This window comes from Cynocephalus volans, chromosome 14 (genome assembly GCF_027409185.1).
Source record: "Cynocephalus volans isolate mCynVol1 chromosome 14, mCynVol1.pri, whole genome shotgun sequence".
NCBI classification, from domain to species: Eukaryota; Metazoa; Chordata; class Mammalia; order Dermoptera; family Cynocephalidae; genus Cynocephalus; species Cynocephalus volans.
The window spans coordinates 81,994,775-82,016,132 of record NC_084473.1 but is presented as its reverse complement, the minus strand read 5'-3'; the positions used below and the strand labels follow the sequence as shown (position 1 = coordinate 82,016,132).

Below are 21,358 nucleotides of genomic sequence, written 5' to 3'. Positions count from 1 at the left end.
ATAACTACGTGAGGAACATAGTTCCCCCATCTCTCAACTCCAACTAAAATAATATAAAAATCACCTTAATAAAATTTGGTGTTTTCTTATAGTAAAACCATAAAATTGCATATAAAAGTAAATGTACTCTGTTATGATGCAAAATGATCAAAAGTCCAGGGGAACAAAAAATAAATTTGACTTCATTAAGCAAAAAGATAAAAACTAGCCATATCAGCTTCAGGAAGAAACATATTCCCATTATTCTGAGCTATAAAACTGGGATGGGTGCCATGCAACAGATCCTAAATAAAAGTACAGTGTTCCTACAGATTCTTCCTAATGGGTTCATGAATCCTCACCAATACAGTGCTTACCATGAACACATTTCTTTGGCAAGCTAATCCATTTAGAAAGTTAAGATAGAAGGGTTTCTGTTAAATACAAGAAGTCCAGGCATCTCAGGAGAAGACAACTCAAGACACAGAGAGCACCATAACCATAATTAGGAAAGCCCCTACAAGCTTATTTCAGCTAAAGAAACATGGACTTCCTACTTGGAGAATAATTACTAAAAAAGAGAGTTACTCTCAAAAAGAGAAGAATACTGATAAAGATTATCCATCTGTTATCTGTTATCCATCTGTCGAGAGAGGTTGTTCTCTGGCTTCAGCAACAATACAAATAACAGTAGGCATCTTGAGAGGAATTACCCAGCGTCCAGAGAGACTACCTAGTCCATTCAACCCTATTTCAGTGGAAACATCATCAGACAGGGTTTGCTCATCAATTTACTTTTATAAATAAGAGACCTTGGGGCCAGCCCGTGGCTCACTCGGGAGAGTGTGGTGCTGATAACACCAAGGCCACGGGTTCAGATCCCATATAGGGATGGCTGGTTAGCTCAATGGCTGAGCGTGGTACTGACAACACCAAGTCAAGGGTTAAGATCCCCTTACTAGTCATCTTTTAAAAAAAAAAAAATATATATATATATACATATAAAAGAAACCTTCCTATAAAGAGAACTAAAATTCATCAGACCGCCAACATTAACTACCCTGACCATGTCCAAATCCTGTCTGTCCATCCTATAATAGTTTTCACAAAGCCATGAGAGGCTATAAGAGGAAAAGTCTCAAGTCTCTCTGCACCTAAGAATTTGACCTTTCCAGGGACTAGGCATAACAGCAAGAGCAGACATCAAATCTAACAGATATGGGACCTACTTCCAGTCAAGATGGTGGAATAGATGGTCCCCAGAATCACTCTCTCCCACAAATCAACCAATTTACAACTATTAAAAAAGCAACGACAGCCAAGCTGGGGCCACTAGAGCTCAGGGGAAGAGGAGAGACCTATGGAGTGCATGAAGGCAGGAGAAGCCACAATGAAAGAAAGAAAAAACCGCTCTCACCATTTCAAGCCCCAGCCGCTTCCAGGCTGGAGCTGCTGAGCACACAGAGCAGGAGCTGGCAAAAGCCATAGCTGTGCCCTTTGAATGGAGTTGCTTGGAGGCAGCAGGGGAGAAAAAGGCCTTGGTGGGCCCCAGGCCAGCAAGACCACTAATAGAGTTCCTGTGGACCCACATAGGAATGAGGAACCACAACAACTGAAAAAAAGGAGCCACTCAGAGGCCAGTGAGTCATCACAAGGGACCAAAGCACAGCCCGTCCCATGGGAAGTGTTTGCAGCACAGGTGGTGGGGGAGATGAGCCCACCGGGAAAGCACTGGGGCACAGCAAGGACAGCTGATCTGCACCCCAACCAGCGCAGAACCACTCATGGGAGACTGGTTCAGGAATATAGAATTGCATGAGGTGCAGTTTAATGAAAAGACTCAGGTCCAGACCAGAGTTTCTACACAACCCAGGTGCACCGGATCTCACCAGACCCAGAAATACCTATAAAGTCAACCATTAAAACCTGAACTGCACAAAAAGCCTTCCCTACGAAATCAGCAACAAAGCAGCAATATAGCTCAACCACACAGCTCAAGTACTGGTCCCCACAAGAAGTTCTCCCATTTTAGAAATAAGCAAAGGACAACAAATTAGTTCCAGCGCAGAGTTTCAGTGGTGGGAACAGCAAATAACCCAACACAGAACTGAAAGAAAAAACAAAGTACCCACAACCAGAAATAAAGTTAGTAAAGGTCACATTTCACCAAAGAACACCTATAACACCTAGAAGGAGCAGAAGTCCCCTGCGCCACCAAGCCCGAAAGGGGGAAGGGCTGGTGGCCTCAGCCATGGCACCTGGCACCTGCAACCAGTCCCAAAGGTGGGGGACAAGGGCCTCGGCCACGTTCCCCCGACACATGCCGCTAGCCCAATGATGACCACCAAGCCGCAGCAATAAGGGCCCTGGGTTCCTGAGCTGGGATGATGGGTGGTGAGGGCTTTTGCCACACCCCCCTGACATCTGTACCAAGCCTGGCAATAACCAAGCCACCACTGGAAGCCCCCCAGTCTCCCTTGTAGGAATGAGGGGGGTGCCACAGGTCTCAATCCTGCCCCTCCTCCTTCCATCCCATTTCCTTCCCCTTTCCCCTCTCCCCGTCTCTCCCAACTACTCAGCAACATCCTAGAATGCAAAAGAATAATATTAACAAAAAAAAATAATAAATATGCCTTTACAATGTTTTACCCACTTTTTTATGGCAAAAATATCATTTTTAAATGTTTAAAAGCCAATTTAGAGGTGGGAGAAAACTTCTGCAACATATACAACTAATAATATCTTCATTCATATTTCTTAAAGGTCAATGAGATGAACTACTGATAGGAAAATGAGCACATAAGGCCCAACGACTCACGGAAAAAAATATAAATAATCAACTTTAGAAGTGATCCAAAAAATGTAAGTTAAAATGGAGATACCTATCAAGATCAAAAAAAATTTTTTTCAATGTTAACAGTGACAATGCAAGATGAAAAAACACTCTTTTATGTTGCTGGTGGGTTTGTCAGTTGCTACAAACCCTACAGCCTAGAATATAGGCTTCAGATGCATTAATACTAGAATGATTGATGGCTACATAAATTATAATTCATCAGTAAAATGGAATAATATGCAATCATTAAGAATGCTGCAGAATATTTATTGATTTCATAATATACCTTTAAGTTAACCACATATAGAAATACATATATATACTAGGTTACTTTAAAATAACTACATATATTTTAAAAGCACAGGAAATAAATACAACAAAATATAACCGTGTCATAGAAATGAAAGACTATATATGGAAAGACACACTACAGCACTGGTAATAGGGGAAAAAAATATGAGATTAGTTAAATTTTATCTATCAATTGGGGAATGGCAAACTAAATCATGATGTTGCCATAGAATATTATGTATGTGTGTGTAAAAATTTAGAAAAAAGGTCTGAACACTAAATATATACTGTTAACTACCCCAGGACAGCATATTAGGGAAGGAAAGGAATAAATTCTCCATTTTATAATTTATATATTTCCCTCCAATAAGCCTGTATTTATGTTTGTAATTTTTTTTTTTTTTTTTTTAAAGATGACGGGTAAAGGGATCTTAACCCTTGACTTGGTGTTGTCAGCACCACACTCACCCAGTGAGCGAACTGGCCATCCCTATACGGGATCCGAACCCATGGCCTTGGTGTTATCAGCACCACATTCTCCTGAGTGAGCCACAGGCCGGACCCCATGTTTGTAATTTTTTTAAATCAATTTTCTTCTTGGTCAAGTGGAATTACTGTTTTCTTACTTATGCTTACCAACATTTTCTAATTTCTTACTAACATTTCTATAATGTGCACATATTACTGATGTAATTTTTTTTAAAAAGCTTTTAATTAAGTATAAGACAACTTAGGCTTTCTGCCTTTCCCATTCAGGATATAAGCACAGGGAGAGGAATAAGACAGCAGATAGCTAGCACAAGGAATAGCTATGCCATTAAAAAAGAAAATGTATCTACCATGTTTCTTATTCGATATTGCCAGGCAACACAGACTCTATCCATCATTCTCTGGAAGCTCCAGAGGCCATAAGCCCAGAGGCTGGAAAAAGTCTCACCATTTGACAGTAGCTCCTTGAGCAGACATAAGAATGTTCTGCTTGCTGCAGAATACTCAAGTACACTCCTCAGCAGGACTCAGTGTATGGGGACCATATGACTATACTCTTTCTTTAAATTTTATCTACCAGTTGGGGAATGGCAGTAATTTCTTGGCTAACACTTGTTTGCAGGCTATCCTCTGCTCCCCAGTGTTCCTGTCTTGATCCTACCTGAAGGACAGCGTTGGCATAGTCATTGGCCTTTATGTTATTCAGTCCCACGATACCCGGCAGGTAAGTAGTACCATCATATGCCCGTGACAATTTAGCTTGCTTGTCCAAGTTTCCAATTTGCTGCTTTGTGAAAGTGGGCTTCAACACATACTGCAAAGTAAAAGAAAATTCTAAGGTGCTTTAGAGTTATAAACAGAGCTCATAAGATATGTCTGGAACAGCAATTTCTGCCAAAAACCAAAAACACTTCAGTCAACATCCCACCACACACCCCAAAACACCCCCTATCAATAGGTATAAAGACCAAAGTAACGTGGGGCAGATCTTGGGCCACACTGCTAATTTACAAGAGGATCTCTGTGTTTAATCCAAAATCAATGAACTTCAGATCCTTCTTCAGACCTCAGGTCTGGTCAGCTCCATGATGAATGACTACCAGAAACTGTAGGATACTCAAGTCTCTGAAGGGAGCAGGAGTCTGAGTGTCAGAAGCTACTTCAGCTAGAGCAGCACATGTACCTAGCTCAGGAGCAGGAGAGCCTCCTCCCCTCTGGGTGGGACTGAGGATCTCCATAACTCCCTGGGACTGGAGGGGCAGGATCAGAATCTTCCCAGTCACAGAATTGCAAAAGTCATTATGTCACTGTCTGGACAGAGGTCATCATGAACTCACTTTGAAACTTTGGATTTATTCCAGTTTCTCACTCAGTAAATACTGTCCATAACTATTTTAACCTCAATTATTAATAGGCCTGTAAAAGCTTTAAAAATAGCATAAGCAATATTTCAAAGACTCTGAACACCAAGCTTTCCTTAAAAAATAAACAGAGCACTCAGCACCATAAATATGCACCACTTGCTGAAAAGGAAAATAATAAACAGTCCAGCACTAATAAAGCCCAAAAGGACTTCCCATGCTTTCCATGTAAATACAGTGAGTGTCTCTTGGCACAAGGCACAAACTGGAGCCCACAGGATGGGACATGCTGGCCATTCTGGCTACATCACATGTCAAAAGTAGCCAGGAGCTGTTATGGAGCTTGGAATCCACTCTCCCATGCCAGGCCCAATTCACATCCCTACTCCAAAGTGTGGAGGGATGATTTATTTCACAAATGCACTTTAACTCCTATTAGAAAGGAGCAATATTTCTTCAGTCCTAGCCCTTGATGGTAAAAGAGAAATTATAGCTATATTGCAGATCACAGGCTGCAATTATGAATTCTGACCTCCTTAGCCAATTTCCCTGGTTCCTCCCAAAGGGAAAGAAGCCTCTCTAAGCCCAAAGGGACAGTTCCTGGGAGCCCTAGGATGACTCACAAAAGCATTAGCCCCAAACAAGCCCTCCCAGACACAAACCGTGATATCCTCCAGCGAGGAATCGATGATCTCATAGTTGTCTGGAAGGCAGTAAAACTTGAGGGTGTGGAGGTTGAGGAAGACATGATGGCTAAACTGGACACTATGAATGTAGGCATGAGACTTCAAACCTCGGCCTGCAGGGAATGGTGAAAGGCTATAAGAGAAGGGCAGATCCTAGAAAGGCACACATTAGGTTTGCTTTGCTTCCATTACTTTGTACTGGAACATGTTGTATCAGCAAAACAAAGTATTACGACATCCATAAAATGAATCTCCCACATGAACTTCTCTCATCACAAAAATTAGCAAGAAAGAATAGCACATTAGTTACTTCATTCCCTAGATGGCATAAGACATTGGTTGGGAAAACTAGTTTCAATATTTTTTATATATATATATATGCTAGTTTCATATATATGAAGGTACTCCAAAAAGTTCATGGAAACATTCATATTACCTTTCAATTCTATTTTTCCACAAACTTTTTTTTTTTTTTGAAGATGACCAGTAAGGGGATCTTAATACTTGGCTTGGTGTTGTCAGCACAACGCTTACCCAGTGAGCTAACCGGCCATCCCTATACAGTATCTAAACCCGTAGCCTTGGTGTTATCAGCACCGCACTCTCCCGAGTGAGCCATGGGCCAGCCCTCCACAAACTTTTTGAAGTACCCTTGTATCAGAAATTAGGACTATCGGGAATAGACAGACCTCAGCACCACTCTCTCCCACAAATAAACCAAATTTACAACTTTAAAAATGTAACATCAACCAAGCCAGGGCCGCTGGAGCTCAAGGGAAGAGGAGAGACCTACGGAGTTCATGAAGGCGGGAGAAACTATGACGAGAGAAAGAAAAAGCTGCTCTCAGCATTTTGGGCCACAGCTGCTTTAAGGCTCGAGCTGCTGAGCGCATGGAGCAGGAGCCGGCAGAAGCCGCAGCTGTGCCCTTCAGATGGAGTTACTTGGAGACAGCAGGAGAGAAGAGGGCCTTGGCGGCCGCCAGGACAGCAAAACCACTAATAGGATTCCCATGGACCCAGGCAGGAGCGAGGAGCCAGAACAGCTGAAAAAAGGGAGCCACTCAGAGGCTGGCGAGTCATCGCAAGGGACCAGCGCAGAGCCCGTCCCATGGGAAGTGTTTGGTGCATGGGCGGTGGGGGAGAAAGGCCCACCAGGGGAACACTGGGACACAGCAAGGACAGCTGATCTTCCCCCCAACCAGCACAGGACCACTCAGAGGAGACTGGCCAGGAATGCAGAACTGCATGGGGTGCAGTTCGATGAAAAACCTCAGGCCCAGATCAGAGATTCTACAGAACATAGATCCACCGGGTCTCTGGAGAGCCGGAAGTACCTATAAGGTCAACCATTAAACCCCGAGCTGCACAAAAAGCCTTTCCTAGGGAAACAGCAGCAAAGTAGCTATTTAAACAACCACACAGCTCAAGTACTGGTCCCACGGGAAGTTCTCCCCTGTTAGAAGCAAAGGACAAAAAATCAGTTCTGGCCCAGGCACACCACCAGCACCTTGGGGCCTGCCTGGGAACTGGAGGCTTGATTCTGGGGACTGGACCCCACTCCCACTTCCAGGCAAACTGCACCAGTACCTCGGGGCCAGCCTGGGGACCTGAAGCATGGAGAAGGGGACTGGACCCCCCTCCTACAACCAGGCACACCACGCCAGCACCTTGGGGCCTGCCCAGGGACCTGAGGCAAGGAGAAGGGGACCGGACCTCTCTCCCACAACCAGGCACACTGAGCCAGTGCCTTGGGGCTCACCCAGGAACCCAGGGTATGGAGTTGGGGACCAGACCACCCTCCCACAACCAGGCACAACATGCCAGCACCTCGGTGCCCACCCAGGGACCCAGGGTATGGAGAAGGGGACTGGACCTCTCTCCCACAACCAGGCACAACACGCCAGCACCTCAGAGCCCACCCAGAGACCTGGGGCAAGGAGAAGGGGAATGGTCCTCTCCCACAACCAGGCACACCGCGCCAGACCTTCAGGGCCCGCACAGGGACCCAAGACATGGAGAAGGGGACTGGACCCCCCTCCCACAACTAGGCACACCACGCCAGCACGTTGGGGCCTGCCTGGGGACCCAAGGCAAGGAGAAGGGGAATGGACCTCTCTCCCACAACCAGGCACACTGAGCCAGTGCTTCAGGGCCTGCCTGGGGAACCGAGGCATGGAGAAGGGGACTGGAACTCTCTCCCACAACCAGGCACACCATGCCAGCACCTTGGGGCCCACCCAGGGACCTGGGGCATAGAGAGGGGGACTGGACCTCTCTCCCATAACCAGGCACACTGCACCAGTACCTCAGGGCCTGCCCAGGGACCCGAGGCAAGGAGAAGGGGACTGGACCTCTTTCCCACAACCAGGGACACCGTGCCAGTACCTCGGGGCCTGCCCGGCCCAGAGGCATGCAGAAAGGGCCTGGACCCTCCTCCCAGCACAAAACGCCAGCACCTCGGGGCCCACCTGGGTACCCGAGGCATGGAGAAGGGGACCAGACCCTCCTTCCACAACCAGGCACACTGCACCAGTACCTCGGGGCCCACCCAGGGACCCAGGACATGGAGAAGGGGACTGGACCCCTCTCCCACAACCAGGCACATGGCGCCAGTGCCTTGGGGCCTGCCCAGGGACCAGAGGCATGGAGAAGGGGACCAAACACACCCCACAACCAGGCATACTGCCAGTGCCAAGGAGCATGCCAAAAACAGCACCTCCACGTGGGTGGCCCACCACAGCCACAATAACCATGGCTGCTGCAAAAGCGGCTAGATGCCACAGCCACCACGCAGATGGTATGCCAACCACTGGAGTGCATTCACACAAGAAGAGTCACCAGCAGAGACAAAGAAAAGAAGAGGATGTCTCTTTCCACAAAACCCATTTCAGAGTGACAGAAGCAGCATCTACTCTATGATAATATTGGGGGACCTGATCACATCTCTCAGTATTGGACAGATCAGCTAGGCAACAAGTTAACAGAGTAACTGTTATTCTTTCAGGAGAGAAGAAATCTAGGGCAATTAGACGGGGGAGGGGAGAGGTTGGACAAGGGGCATAAAGAATAATTACGATTTGTAACAATATATATGCTAGTAATATTGATTTAATCAACATATCTCAATATTCAACCCCAAAAATATGTATAATCAATTTTGATTCAATAAATAAAAATAACAATATAAATAAATAAATAAATAAATAAATTGAAATAAATTTTCAGAAAAAAATAAAAAAGTCCTTAGAGCAAAAAATTCTCAAATAAAGATAGAAAACATCAGAAACCTAGAGTCTTTGAGATCACAGTCTTTCACAAGACTAATTCTTTCTCCCCTTCACATGTATTCAGGTTCTGACCAATCAGAGAACCTATTTGTTTTCTAAGAGTATTCCAGTTTCCTGGGAACAAAGACAGGAAATATTAGACATGATTCTTGAGAACAGCTTACTGTGGAGGATATTGACATTAATGAGATAAAAATAAAACACATGTATTTCACAGGGCCAAAGCCTATAGCATAGAAGGACCAAAGTCCTGTAGTGTAGAGGACCAAAGTCCTTAGTCTAGGAGGCCAGAGCCTCTAGCTTAGGGGGCCAAAGCCCAACCCTTTAGGAAAACACATAGTATTGCTAAGATTAAGAAAGACCAGAAAACTTTCACAGGACTAAAGCCTTTCATGTAGATAAGAGAATTAAAGCACAGCAAAAAGTGATTGCTCTGGGGGCAGTTGCCCTTGCTGCAGCTAAACGTAGATGCTGGGAAAGTATGTAAGCTAAAATCTTCACAGATATTCTGCTAGTTAGTGCTTGGGGGATGTTCCACGTCTTGCCCTAAGTTGTTTCTTTGAGTTTCTTGCGGAGTTAAGCACTGCTATGCTGATTATCTCATTGTTTCTTTTTGCACATAACATACTTAGTTTTATGACTCCTTTTGATGGTAAATTTCTTGAACTATTTTAAGTTATACATGCTTTAATGAAGATTTGTCATGTAGCCAGTTTATGTTTTCACTATGACTAATTAACCACCTGTGTTTCTTCTGTAACTTTCTTGTCTTTACAATAAAAACTGAAGCAAAACCTAACTCAGAGCTGTGCCTGGGCTCTCCTCTCTTGAAGGAGTTTTCCTCGGTACAGTCCCTTAGGGCTTCGCATTGCTCTGAATACATGGGCTGTAAATAATCTTTTGCGTCTCTGTCACTCTGCTAGAGGTGACAGCTTACTTCCTTTAAATTAAAAAAAAAAAAGTCTCTCAGGAGGAGACTTGTGACTATCTCCGAAAACAAGTTTATGATTCATATCATTTACTTACCCTGGAAGTACTTGCCACACACCAGACAGGCATATGCATTGATATGTGAGAGGGAAATAGAACAGAGTTTCTCAAAGTCAAAGTCCAGCACACTCCTAAGAGGAGAAAACAGAAAAAGAAAACAATTAATAGGAATGGATGTCCAGGAGGACACCCAAATGAAGCAGTGTGTTGGCTTCCTGTTGCACAATGTCACACAGCATCCTTCAGAGAATGATTCAACAATCATATATTAACCATGGAGAACATTAATTATTCCTCACCTTTACCCAACATGCCCCAGAGCAATGCCAAGGTGTCTCCAACAATGCCAATGATCCTCTCTCTTGTTAGTACAGTATTTGTAACCCCTTGAGGATCTTCCAGTGCAGTCACTATATCTGGAGTGAAAGCTACAAGTAAGACTAAAGTAACAGGGCCCCAACAGCATTCTGGGGGTAAGAAGACATAAAGAGTGAATAAATCCTTTTATAAAAGAAAAATGTGTTTTTGTCCATAAAAATAAATGAGAAATCTAAAGAATTTTGGGGAATACCTACAAATACATCTATTTATTCAAGTACAAAGTAATGATGAGTACTGGTGAGTAATGGGAAGTAAGGGACAAAAAACTTTACTTCTGCTGAATCCACAGGTGGTAAAAGGATTTCTTCTCAAATATTAACTCTAATTATTGGTAATGATCCATAGAGCTGCACTGTCTAACAAAGGGGCCACTAGCCACACATGGCTATAGATGATCGAGTTTAAAATAATTAAAGTTAGCTCACTTGGGACAGCGTGGTGCTGATAACACCAAGGTCAAGAGTTCAGATCCCGGTACTGGCCAGCCACCAAAAATAATAATAACAAAAATTAAATAAAATTTAAAATTCAACTCCTCAGTTGCACAAGCTACATTTAAAGTGCTCAATAGTCACATGTAGCTTGTGCCTACCACAATGCACAGCCCTTATAAAGAGCAATTCCTTTATTACTGAAAGTTCTATTAGACAGGGATATCCTCAAATATATGCTGAAAAGCATTCTAACATGCCATGTGGGAAGCAGAAAATACCATGATGAGGTAAATACCTCTGCTTTCAAACCAATTTTTATGTTTTTTTTTCCTGCTAAATCCCAGGCACCTAGAATAGTACTTAGTATATAGTGTGTGCTCAACAAATACTTAAATTTGCCACTGTTATTTTAAAGACAGTACGTATCCCATTATTCCAACACAAAAATTCAAAATGAGCTAAAAGCTCTTTATGCATGTACCCATCCTTAAACAACATGTGCTCTGACACTTCAACAACATGCACTCTGCCACTTGAAACTGAAGGACAAAGACTAATAAATTTGGCAAGAAGCACACTTCTCTGGGCAGAAAACTTTAAAAGGAGCAAAATTTGTGAATGTGTTATTCACTATACCGACCAAACAAAGAACTTTCTGTATAGATTCCACTGTTCTTTTGCTATGCTTGGCATCTCTATCCTACTGACCTGTTAATGGTATCCAGGTATGGGCAGTGGCGGCTCCTCCGGTCCTCAGAATCCACACGGCCATTCTTTGCTGAAAGGAAAATCACATGATTTGAAAATGGGAAACCTGTACTCAGGGCCAACTACCAGTACAAATAAAGAAACATCAAAATGGGAAAAACTAATCATAAAATGAGCTCCTACATAAGATGAGCTCTTATTTTTCAGGTGGCACATCCAAAAACGTCCAATAATGGAACAAGCCACAAACTAGGAGAATATATTTTGTACACACATAATCAACAAAAGATTCATTTGCACATTACATAAAGAAATCTCATGAAGCATGAGAGATATCATGAGATAGACTGGCCTGTTAGCTCAGTTGGTTAGAGCATGGTGCTGATAACACCAAGGTCCAGGGTTCAATCCCTGTACCAGCCAGCCATTAAAAAAAAAAATCGCATATCATGAATTATATCACAGGTACTAAGACAAACTGAATGTAATGCACAAATACAGTTAAGGAGAGTGTGCTTGTACATTCTTCAATCTACAACTTGCCAAGGACTGTGAAGGGTCTGAGATTTTACCCTATTTGCAAACTAACAAGTTAGCCTGCCACAGTTTCATGGATGCTGATAGAAGACTCGCGACTACTGGGTCTGAAACAAAGGACTGTTTATTACAGCAATAGCAGCAGCCAGAATGTATAGCATTGATGTCAGTTCCCCATGTCAAGTCCCACAAGGCAACATGAAGAAAACCCATGCTCACAGTGGGTTGCTTCACACGAGAGAAACCCTGAGCTTAGAGAACCGGAATCTTTTATGACGGGTTGTGAGCTTGCCTCTCCTTTGCTCTGTAGGAGGACACCATCTGTCTTCCAAGGCTGTTCACTATGCGAACATCCTTGACAAAACAGTCTGTAGTAAAGGCAGTCAGTCTCTGGTTGCAGTATGTGCAGAAACTCGAGAGACCCATGGAGAATTGTCTCCTAACACTATTCACCTTAAGAAGTGGTACATAACCACACTGCTTTGGTGCAAGTGCCTAGAGCTTAAGCTCTCGACTCAATAGATTAATTCCAAAAATTACGGCATGATTCCACACTTAAGTCGTTTGGTAAAAACTGAAGGAGGTTAACACCTGCAAAATAATTAGCACAGTCTGCCCCACGTTAGGCATTGGATAAAGGAAAAGTGCTGCTATTACTACTATCGTTGTTGTTAGGAATATCACAACTACGATTAATAAGACTAGCATTATCTTTATTAGAAAGCAGTCGAGTCTGGATTCCCCCCTACTCGCAAGCAGGCAAGCCACGGAAGGTTAGAAAGAGAAAAAAGGGGCAAGCTAAGGTGGAGATCGCACCCGGCCCGGCCCCGCGCACCTCGCACCTCCCGCTCAGGCTCCGAGTCCTCATCGGCCTCACGCTCCCGCTTCACCCGCACCGCCGGGACTACTGGCGCCGGGGCCGCGCGCACACTCGCCGGCTCCACCTCCCGCTTTACGCGCACTGGGCTGCTCCGGGAGCTCGCCGCCTCGGGCTCCCGCTCCCGATCTCGCTCCCGCTTAACGCGACCCGAGCTGCCTCGCGACTCGGACTCACGCTTCCCGCGGGTGGAACCACGAGACTCTCGCTTGGACCGGCCAGACATCTCCACCACCGGCCGAGTCGCCCAGCGCAGGCGCCAGGCACGCTCAAGCGCGCACTATCGCGGCCAATCAGGAGCGGAGCTGGTATCGAGCCCGAGGCTGTCTACGAGTCACCAATGGGGACAAACCACGCTATTGCAAACTTATGGTCTAGTAGTTCCCTCGCCGCTGCGTGCGCACCCTGAGAACGTTCTCTGGGCCTACTGCCACAGTATCCAGCATTTCCAGCTTAAAGAGACAGGCACATTTTGCTGGCTACGGAGTTTTCTGAATATCTGAATAAAAGAAGTTGTCATTTGGGCCCAGATCTCTTCACAATACTTTGTGCTCGGCAACCACATTCGGGAGGGCGCCTCCCCTAGTCTTCTTGCTTCGGTGACGGACGACCCTCCACAGAAAAACTAGGTGACATCCCCAAATCATCCCATCATACAGCAATATCTAAGGCCACTTTTTTTTTTTTTTTTCGCAGTTGGCCGGTACCTGGATTGAACTCTGGACTTTGAAGTTACCGATACCACACTCTAACCGACTAAGCTAACCGGCCAGCCGAAGCCCACGTTTAGAAGAAAGTCCTTGGTATCAGGAAAATGCAAACGCCCTGCAGAGGCGGATTTACCATGAAGCTAAGCAAGCTCTAACTTCAGGGCCAGCCTCGAACTTGTTTGTTTGTTTGAATAGCCGTATTGTGGTATAATTGACATACAATAAGCTGCACGTTTAAAGTGTGCCATTTGCTTAATTCTGACGTATTATACATCCATCAAGCCATCACCACAATCACGAGAAGAAACCTGTTCAGCCCTCAGTGTCCTCGTGCCCTCAGGGAATCCCTTTCTGTACAACTGAGGATTTTACATAAATGAGATCACACGGTGTGTACTTTCTCACCTGGCCTCTCACTCATACGATCATCCCTGCGGTTGAGCGAATGGACAGCTCGTTCCTTTGGATTGCTCAGCAGTGTGGTTGTGCCACGGTGTGTTTCTCTTCTAATTATGAATTCCTAAAGTTGCCTTTTTTTTTAATGACTCGAAAATTACGCACGCTCAGACCCCTCCATCACTCTGGGTGCTCCAGCAGAGACAGCTAAGACCTCGCTGCCGTGGGCGCCGAGGCGGGCCGGCCAAGGGCAGCGCGGGCCCCGGCGGGGCTGGGGCGCTGGGCCGGGAGACCCTTCGCGGAGCCGTGCGGCCGGGGGCGGCCGCCACAGAGTCAGCCCAGGTCACGCGGCTGGTGATGGTTTCCCAGCATCCTATCTCCCCCCCCTCACAAAAGACAGGAAGCCTCCACACCCAGCGCTGAGTGGTGTTAATGGGTGACTGGCATTTTTCTGGATTTTCTGATGTCTCAGCTGTAAGGCGAAATCCTTGTTTCCTATTGACGATGTTAGAAAGAAAAACAAAAGCCCCGCCCGGGAGGTGGAAGCCCCACACCCTCCCCACCCTTTCCATGAACTCCGCGCGCGGCTACGGTCGGCCTGGCCTAGCTCTCTCGGGCCGGAAGTCAGAACGCGGGGCCGGAAGCCAAGTGAGGGGTGGCGCCGGTCCACTACGGGCTGGTGGACGGCAGTTGGGGCCGTTGAGAGGCGGCGGCTCTGCACGTGGGGCTCCGGATGGAGGCGGCGCCGGACCCCGGGCCGAGGCTCTGCTGCAAGCCTGGTGGTCGGCTGGACATGAGCCACGGCTTCGTGCACCATATCCGTCGGAACCAGATAGACCGGTACCGCCCCGCCCCGCGCCGTCACCCCTGTCCAGGCCTGGCCCGGCCGTCCCTGACTCCCGCTCGGCTCCCCGCAGGGACGACTACGACAAGAAGGTGAAGCAGGCGGCCAAGGAGAAGGCGAGGAGGCGGCACACGCCCGCGCCGACGCGGCCCCGCAAGCCCGACCTGCAGGTTTACCTGCCGCGACGCCGAGGTGAGGCCGCCCGCCCAGCCTGCCTCCTCAAACCCGCGCGCTCTTCCTTTCTGCAACGCGCTCCCCTTCTCTGTAGTGGAAGAAAACTTTTCTTACCCCCCAAGGCTCAGCTTACCTCGTCCCTTCCCGGAGCCTCCACCTCAACGCTTCCAAATCCGCTCAGTGATTCTCTCGGAGAACTGGGAGGGCTCATGGCCCCCATTAAGCATCACTGTTACAGAAGGGACTCGGGAGCCGGCAAGAAGTTGTTTGTCGGTTTGCCCCACCATACCGTATTTTACTATTCCGGCTACCTAGCAGGGAGAAAGCTTGGCACAGCTATAAGCCACCGGAACATAGTGTGGAATGAATCCAGTAAATGGTCTTTGTCCTAGCTAAGAGCTTTTAGATGTTATGTATTCACTGAGTCTTCACAGAGATCTATAAGATGAGAATGATTATTTCTGTCTCACAGTCGGGAAACGCACAGAAGCATTAAATAACTTGCCTAAGATCTTAGTAAATGGCAGAGCCTGGATTTGAACCCATGCGGAGCTCTATCCACCCTTTCACTAGCTTTTGCTAAACAAATGTGCTGTTGGGTACCTACTTTGTGACAGCACTATGCTGGCCCCAGAGCAGGGATACAAAAGTACATAAAACTGATTGATGGCACACTACACACACACACACACACACACACACACTACCCATAAGAGGATTGGGGCTTCCTTTACGGTATGTTTTCCTGCATCATCTCTGGGCAGGGGCTTCAGCGGCGTCCTTCTCTTCCCTCTCACTGTGGTTCATCCTTCCAGATGGCTCTACCCGCCAAGTCAACCCAGACTATAAGGAGTCCGGTGAAAGTAGCAGTAGTGGTGGCTCCGAGCTGGAGCCCTCTGGCCATCAGCTCTTCTGCTTAGAGTACGAGGCGGACAGTGGAGAGGTCACATCAGTTATCGTGTATCAGGTACGCCTTGTGGAAACAGCTGCAGCCTGAAGGTCCTGGGCTGTGGTAGAAATCACTGCCAGACCCTGAACCACTGTTTTCCTCAGGGCCAGTGGGAAGTGTCTGCTCTACATGGGAGCCTAGGACTGCTGGGTGATGTTTTCAAGCACAACTCACTCCCATCACACAGTAATTCTCAGTGGGGGAACAGGGAGGGCTTGTGGTGCCCAGTTGAGAAGCACTATTACAGGGGACATCTGGAAAATGACAACTACTGGCAAGAAGCCTTGAACCAAATGGAGTTCAGTGAGAGTGTTTAGGGACAGGGCAGGTCACTTTTCCAGAAGAGGCCAGGTCCTGAGCTTCCTGACTCTTCCTCCACGTAGGACGATGACCCAAGAAGGGTGATTGAGGAGGTGTCAGCACACACGCCTCTGGATCCTCCCATGAGAGAGGCCCTCAAGTTGCGCATCCAGGAGGAGATGGCAAAGCGCCAGAGCCGACACTGACCAAGCTGAAGGTGCTCCCTCCAGGCTGGATTCACTGTATTCAGAAGATTTCTGCCCGGGGAATTTACCCCTCTTTTAGGGATGCCAGGAGCAGTCTGTCTGATCTTGAGCCCCCCAGAGCTGGTGCTTCCACAAGGGTGTTTACCGGGCTATACTTGGCCCACCTTGCAGACATTCTTGTATGTCAGCTCATTTTCCCAATCTAATATTCTGGAACATTTTGAGACTTTCATTTGGCTAACCTGGTGTACTGGAAGCAGAGACTTCAGGGAGGGCAAGGGTTTATGAAGCTGCTTTCTCACTGAGATCACATGCTTAGCTGCTGCTGTTCACTGAGTTTCATGAGCCATGCTTGTCATTTTATGGTTCTTTTCTTTCGTGCTTCTATGTTTTCCTAGACCTGTATTTCAGCTCTGTTTCTCTATTCTTGCCTTTCCCTAATCTTTTTGCCTCAGGTGTAATCCATCAGTTCTTCTCCCCCAACATGACTGCACCTCAAACTGTCCTACACTTTGGAGGTAGGAGGTTGTGGGGATTTACCTTTCTAACCAGCTCTCCAAGTAATTCCGATACCAGTAAAATGGGAGACCTTCAGGGGTTTTTTGGTTTCTTTGGCAGCTGGCCTTGACCTTGGTGTTATAACACCACTCTGTAACCAACTGAGCTAACCAGCCAGCCCTGAGAGCTTAGTTTTTGAAGCCTGCTTGCAAGTATATCACCCTCCCCTTCCATGCCTTTTTCAAGCTTCCAGCATGCTCCACAGTTTTGCACTGTCTAGGTGGGAGAACTAGGACGATGTCAGAGCTAAACTGCAAGGATTTCTTGTAGCAAAACCTGCCTTGGCTAGGGCTGTGGAATTCCAGCTTTTAACCTCATTTTTACCTGTGAACAGACTGTCCTCTGCCCAGACTAAAAGGGAATTATCAAAACAAGGTTGGAACTGACTGAAGTTGTGACTAAACAGTCTTAAACACACATACAAAGAGAAATTCAACATTAGCAATAATTGCCTGATTGGAGCCTTAGCTGCAAAAAAGAAAAGTCCTGAACTACACCCCAGAGGGAGTGAAATGAGCCCTTCTTGCCTGCCTTATGCCCCCTCCCCTGCCCTGTGCTTTCTCCTTCCTACCTCCCAAGAGTATGTAACTCCGATCTTTACAGCAAAAATCCCCAGGAACAGCATTGCCATCACCTAGTAAACACTTTTTCTTTTTTTTTTTGTCTTTTTGTGACCAGTAAGGGGATCGCAACCCTTGGCGTGGTGTCGCCCGCACTGTGCTCAGCCAGTGAGCGCACAGGCCATTCCTATATAGGATCCAAACCCACGGCGGGAGCACCGCTGCGCTCCCAAGCACTGCACTCGCCCAAGTGCGCCACAGGGCCGGCCCTAGTAAACACTTTTTCTAATGCAGGGTTAGGCTAAGGTCTGAAGTCCACAAGACATTCTGCACATTGAACTTTCGAGGCACTGCAAATCAGCCTAACCTCAGTGCTTTGAAATATAGGGTTTAAGTGAGCCTATGATCAGTGAGACTTCCTAAAACCAAAACCGCCTGCCCCAGAGCTTTCTCCACCTCAGGGTCACAAGATCAGTCTGCTATTTCATCTCAGCAGCTTTTCTCTTACAGGTATTGTTAGTTTGTGCCCCCTCAGAAATGGAGTGCAGCAACTACTACAACTATGCCATTAAAACACAGCAAGCCACAGCTTGCAGTGCAGAAGGATGCTGGGACAGTGAAGGAGGTGGGTAAGTTAGAAGGGTTTAGTTGTGATGGTGACCAAGGACCAGAGTGCTCCAAACCCACGGAGCTGATCCAATTTGCCAGTTCTGGCTCAGTTCCTTCAAAGGAGAACATCTTTGCCCTCTACTTATGCAACTGAACTAGAAGTGCCTTTAACTTATAATGTTAACTACTCTCCAAAGCCTTCTGAGTCAGGGAGGATCTGCCAACTACCTGCCCCCACCCCCACCCCCACCCATTCTTCTTGCAGGTCAGAGGACCAGTGATTTTAATCTTCCAGCTCTCTGACTGATCTTATGACTTGCAACATAGGATGTCACTGGAACTCTTTGGCTTCTTAGTCTGGAAATACTTTTTGAGTCTGTCTTACAGCTGGGTCACCTGTTTCCTGGTTTTATTACAGAACTTAGGAAGAACACCTGAAGAGGAGTGTAGGGGCATGGCACCGGATTCCATTCTGGTTTTGTGTGAAGGAAAGCGTTTAGTATGCAACTGTTGTGTTCTTCTATGTGTTTGTCTTGTAATCCTCACAAAGGTCCTCTCAGGTAGGAGACTGATGGAAATACCTTGCTTTTAAACTTTTTTTCATTGAGGCACTTTGCTTCAAGTGCATATATTTTCCACCCAGGAAAAATTACTAATTTATGCAGTATGACTGTATAAATCACTAAGCCTTGTACTTAAATGAAAAGTTGTCCTTCATAGCTGGCCTATTGGCGGTGATGCTCCCGTTTCTTTAGGTATGCCTGAAAACCCTCTCTGAGGATGGCCCTCAGCCAGTTAACGCCCTTGTAGCTCAGCCTCTTGCTTACTGCCCACCCCGCATTGGGGTCCAAGATGGTACTATCAGTTTATTCACTAGACCTGCCTCTAGACATTTTTCACCTGTTTGGAAAATCGGTACTTTACCATCAAGGAACATGTTTCAGAGCATTTCCCACAGGCTCTAGAGATTTCCCAAAAAGGACTGTCCCATGCTGTGTGGTTCAGTGGCTACTGCATTGGACTAAGTGGAACTTTCCAGCAGGCTGCTTCAGAACCAATAATATTCATTTGACTAGGTATGTTCTTGGCTATCTTTAATAACATCTGATACCTCTTGATAGGCATATCATGCCCATTTAATATGGAGTGTTCTTCCCTCACTGAACTTAAGCCTGGATTTTAAGGCTTTGTGTTTCTTGGGCCATTGTGTGTAATGTTACTGAGGGAAGGAAGCTGGGTTTGCAGGGGCTTTGGGCTATGCAAGAGTAAACAGTAAAGCTTGAGTTGTAGCCAGTTGGCAAGCATGAAAGTCTTTGAAGAATATAATGCCAGAAGGGAAAAGAAGAATGTAAAGCTCTTTGTACCAAGCGAGAGTAGGAGCCTCTGGAGCCCGACCAGTCAGTGGGCCCAACATGGGCAATAACAAGTGTTTTCCCCATGGAAGAGCCTCTGAAAGAGACATTCTATCTCCATGGTCCACTCTGAGGGTCAATGCCAATTAGATATTAGCCCATGCAGGTGGGAAGGAAGCCCTTTTGGGGTGGTGACTATCCAACCTGCTGTGTTTTTGGCAGGATAGTGAGTGATAGGGTAGTGGATCCCCAACTGGCTCACAAATTTAAATGAGGCCTTTGTGTATAGAGAAAGGAATAGGGACAGATTACCTTCCTACCTCTGAGCCTTCTTTTGGGAAAATCACCATGGAATGTTAACAATTATTTGAAATATTTTAAACTCCCTCCTTGAATTCCTGTCCTTTCCCAGAAGAACGTGATGGCCAACAAGAAGCCATAGGCACCCACCCCAAATTTCTCCAGGAGTTACAGTGAAGCTAGAATGAAAACCTACCAAGTAAACTCCTCTGCCTTCTCAAAGCCAACAGAATGAGAGACTGAGTGGACTGGTTGTGCTGTGGAGTAAATGTATAAAAAGCCATACGTTCTTCCATTTTCTCATTTCTTATGTTTCTGTTGTGTAACACAGATGAATAAAATGAAGTGTACAAATTATTTGAAAATCCCAGAAGGAAGGTAATATCCAAATACAGTATTTAACCAATAAACTATTTCTACAGCACTGTTTTTGCCAAGAGTTGTGAAATCACTTGTGTACGTGGGGACATGGAGGTTTAAATGCCTGCCCTAAAGTCATTCCACCACATTATCAGCACTGGAAATCTCATCTCTTGCTCTGCCTATTTTAAGAGCTGTCCTCATTGGAGCATAACAACTAATACAGAATTAGAGTTGGAAGGGATTTTTAAAGACATCTGGTCCTACTTCTTACCTGATACTCCCCCCCTACCAACTATCCATGAAGAGCCTTTTGTCAAGGAGTTCTATCTTGGTGTAATTCTCTTTTAGGAACTATCCAGATTTCTATATTAAGCCAAAAGGTGCCTCCACGTCACAGCTCTGGAGTGCTTATGCCTTACCCCACATCATGCTAGAACAGCCAATTTAGAATTCGAGTAGTCCTCCAAGGCCTTCACCATGATAATGATTGGACAGGGACTCAAACCCAGCTCAAGAGGATATATTGTTTAAGATTCGCAAAGCTTCCAATGAGGGTTCATGGCCCATTGGACAGATGAGAAAAAGGTACCTGCTCCAATAGGAATGCAGTCAGGCAGGAAGATGGTGCCTCTGCATAAATTTGAAAGAGGTACTCCTTTGTCTGGTGCACAGAGCATGGCCAGCAGAGAAGGTAGGCTGCATTTTACCCCATACTGTTCCATTCAGCTGGGTTTTCTTGTACAGTGATCACCCTGCACAGCCATACTTCTTTCTTGGCCCTGCTTTAACTACTTGTCCCAATGTGATTTGGAAAAGGGCTCTCCAACAGCTTTCCTGTTTCCATTTCTACCTTCCATTGGGTCCAAAAAGGTTTCTCCCTCTTCATACCATTGTGCAGTTTAGTCTACTTTATTTCTCTATAGTACAAGGCCCTGTTTCTGCACATAACCTTTGCCTCGCCAATGTTGTGAAGCTTCAGTTCCCCTGGCTCCTGGCTTCTGGCGCCTGGGCCAATGCACGCTTTAGGTAATGATCTGCCCCAGTGTCCTCTCACAATGGCTCCAACAGTCGCTAGAGTTGCCTTTTAGACAGCGTGCCAGGCACACTTCTAGTGTGTGAATGGAAGTATTCGCACCCTTTCAATCATGAAAAGTATGTCCAGGAGTGCATTCTTGGCTTGT

The 21,358-nt window shown here is 46.1% G+C and overlaps 2 protein-coding genes across 3 annotated transcripts in view; one reads left to right on the top strand and one right to left on the bottom strand.

The window, feature by feature from the left end:
* USP39 (ubiquitin specific peptidase 39) overlaps window positions 1-14,071 on the bottom strand; it is a 45,096-nt gene extending 31,025 nt beyond the window's left edge. Inside the window, exons 1-5 of one of the 2 annotated variants that reach the window (XM_063077904.1) lie at window positions 13,972-14,071; window positions 11,443-11,512; window positions 9,956-10,050; window positions 5,619-5,755; window positions 4,257-4,409 (exon numbers count right to left, since the gene is read on the bottom strand). In XM_063077904.1, coding sequence (XP_062933974.1) covers window positions 4,257-4,409; window positions 5,619-5,755; window positions 9,956-10,050; window positions 11,443-11,512; window positions 13,972-13,987 — 471 coding nt within the window. In that variant the 5' untranslated portion in view covers window positions 13,988-14,071. Of the gene's footprint in view, window positions 1-4,256; window positions 4,410-5,618; window positions 5,756-9,955; window positions 10,051-11,442; window positions 11,513-12,814; window positions 13,135-13,971 lie in introns of those variants that run through there. The other variant, XM_063077903.1, reaches the window with a different exon arrangement.
* A 551-nt stretch (window positions 14,072-14,622) lies between these two features.
* On the top strand, window positions 14,623-20,238 carry C14H2orf68 (chromosome 14 C2orf68 homolog). Its single transcript, XM_063078713.1, has 4 exons — window positions 14,623-14,802; window positions 14,880-14,998; window positions 15,796-15,947; window positions 16,313-20,238. The coding sequence occupies exons 1-4, from the start codon at window positions 14,696-14,698 to the stop codon at window positions 16,433-16,435; spliced, it is 501 nt and encodes a 166-aa protein (XP_062934783.1). The 5' UTR covers window positions 14,623-14,695; the 3' UTR covers window positions 16,436-20,238.
* The last annotated feature ends 1,120 nt before the right edge of the window (window positions 20,239-21,358 follow it).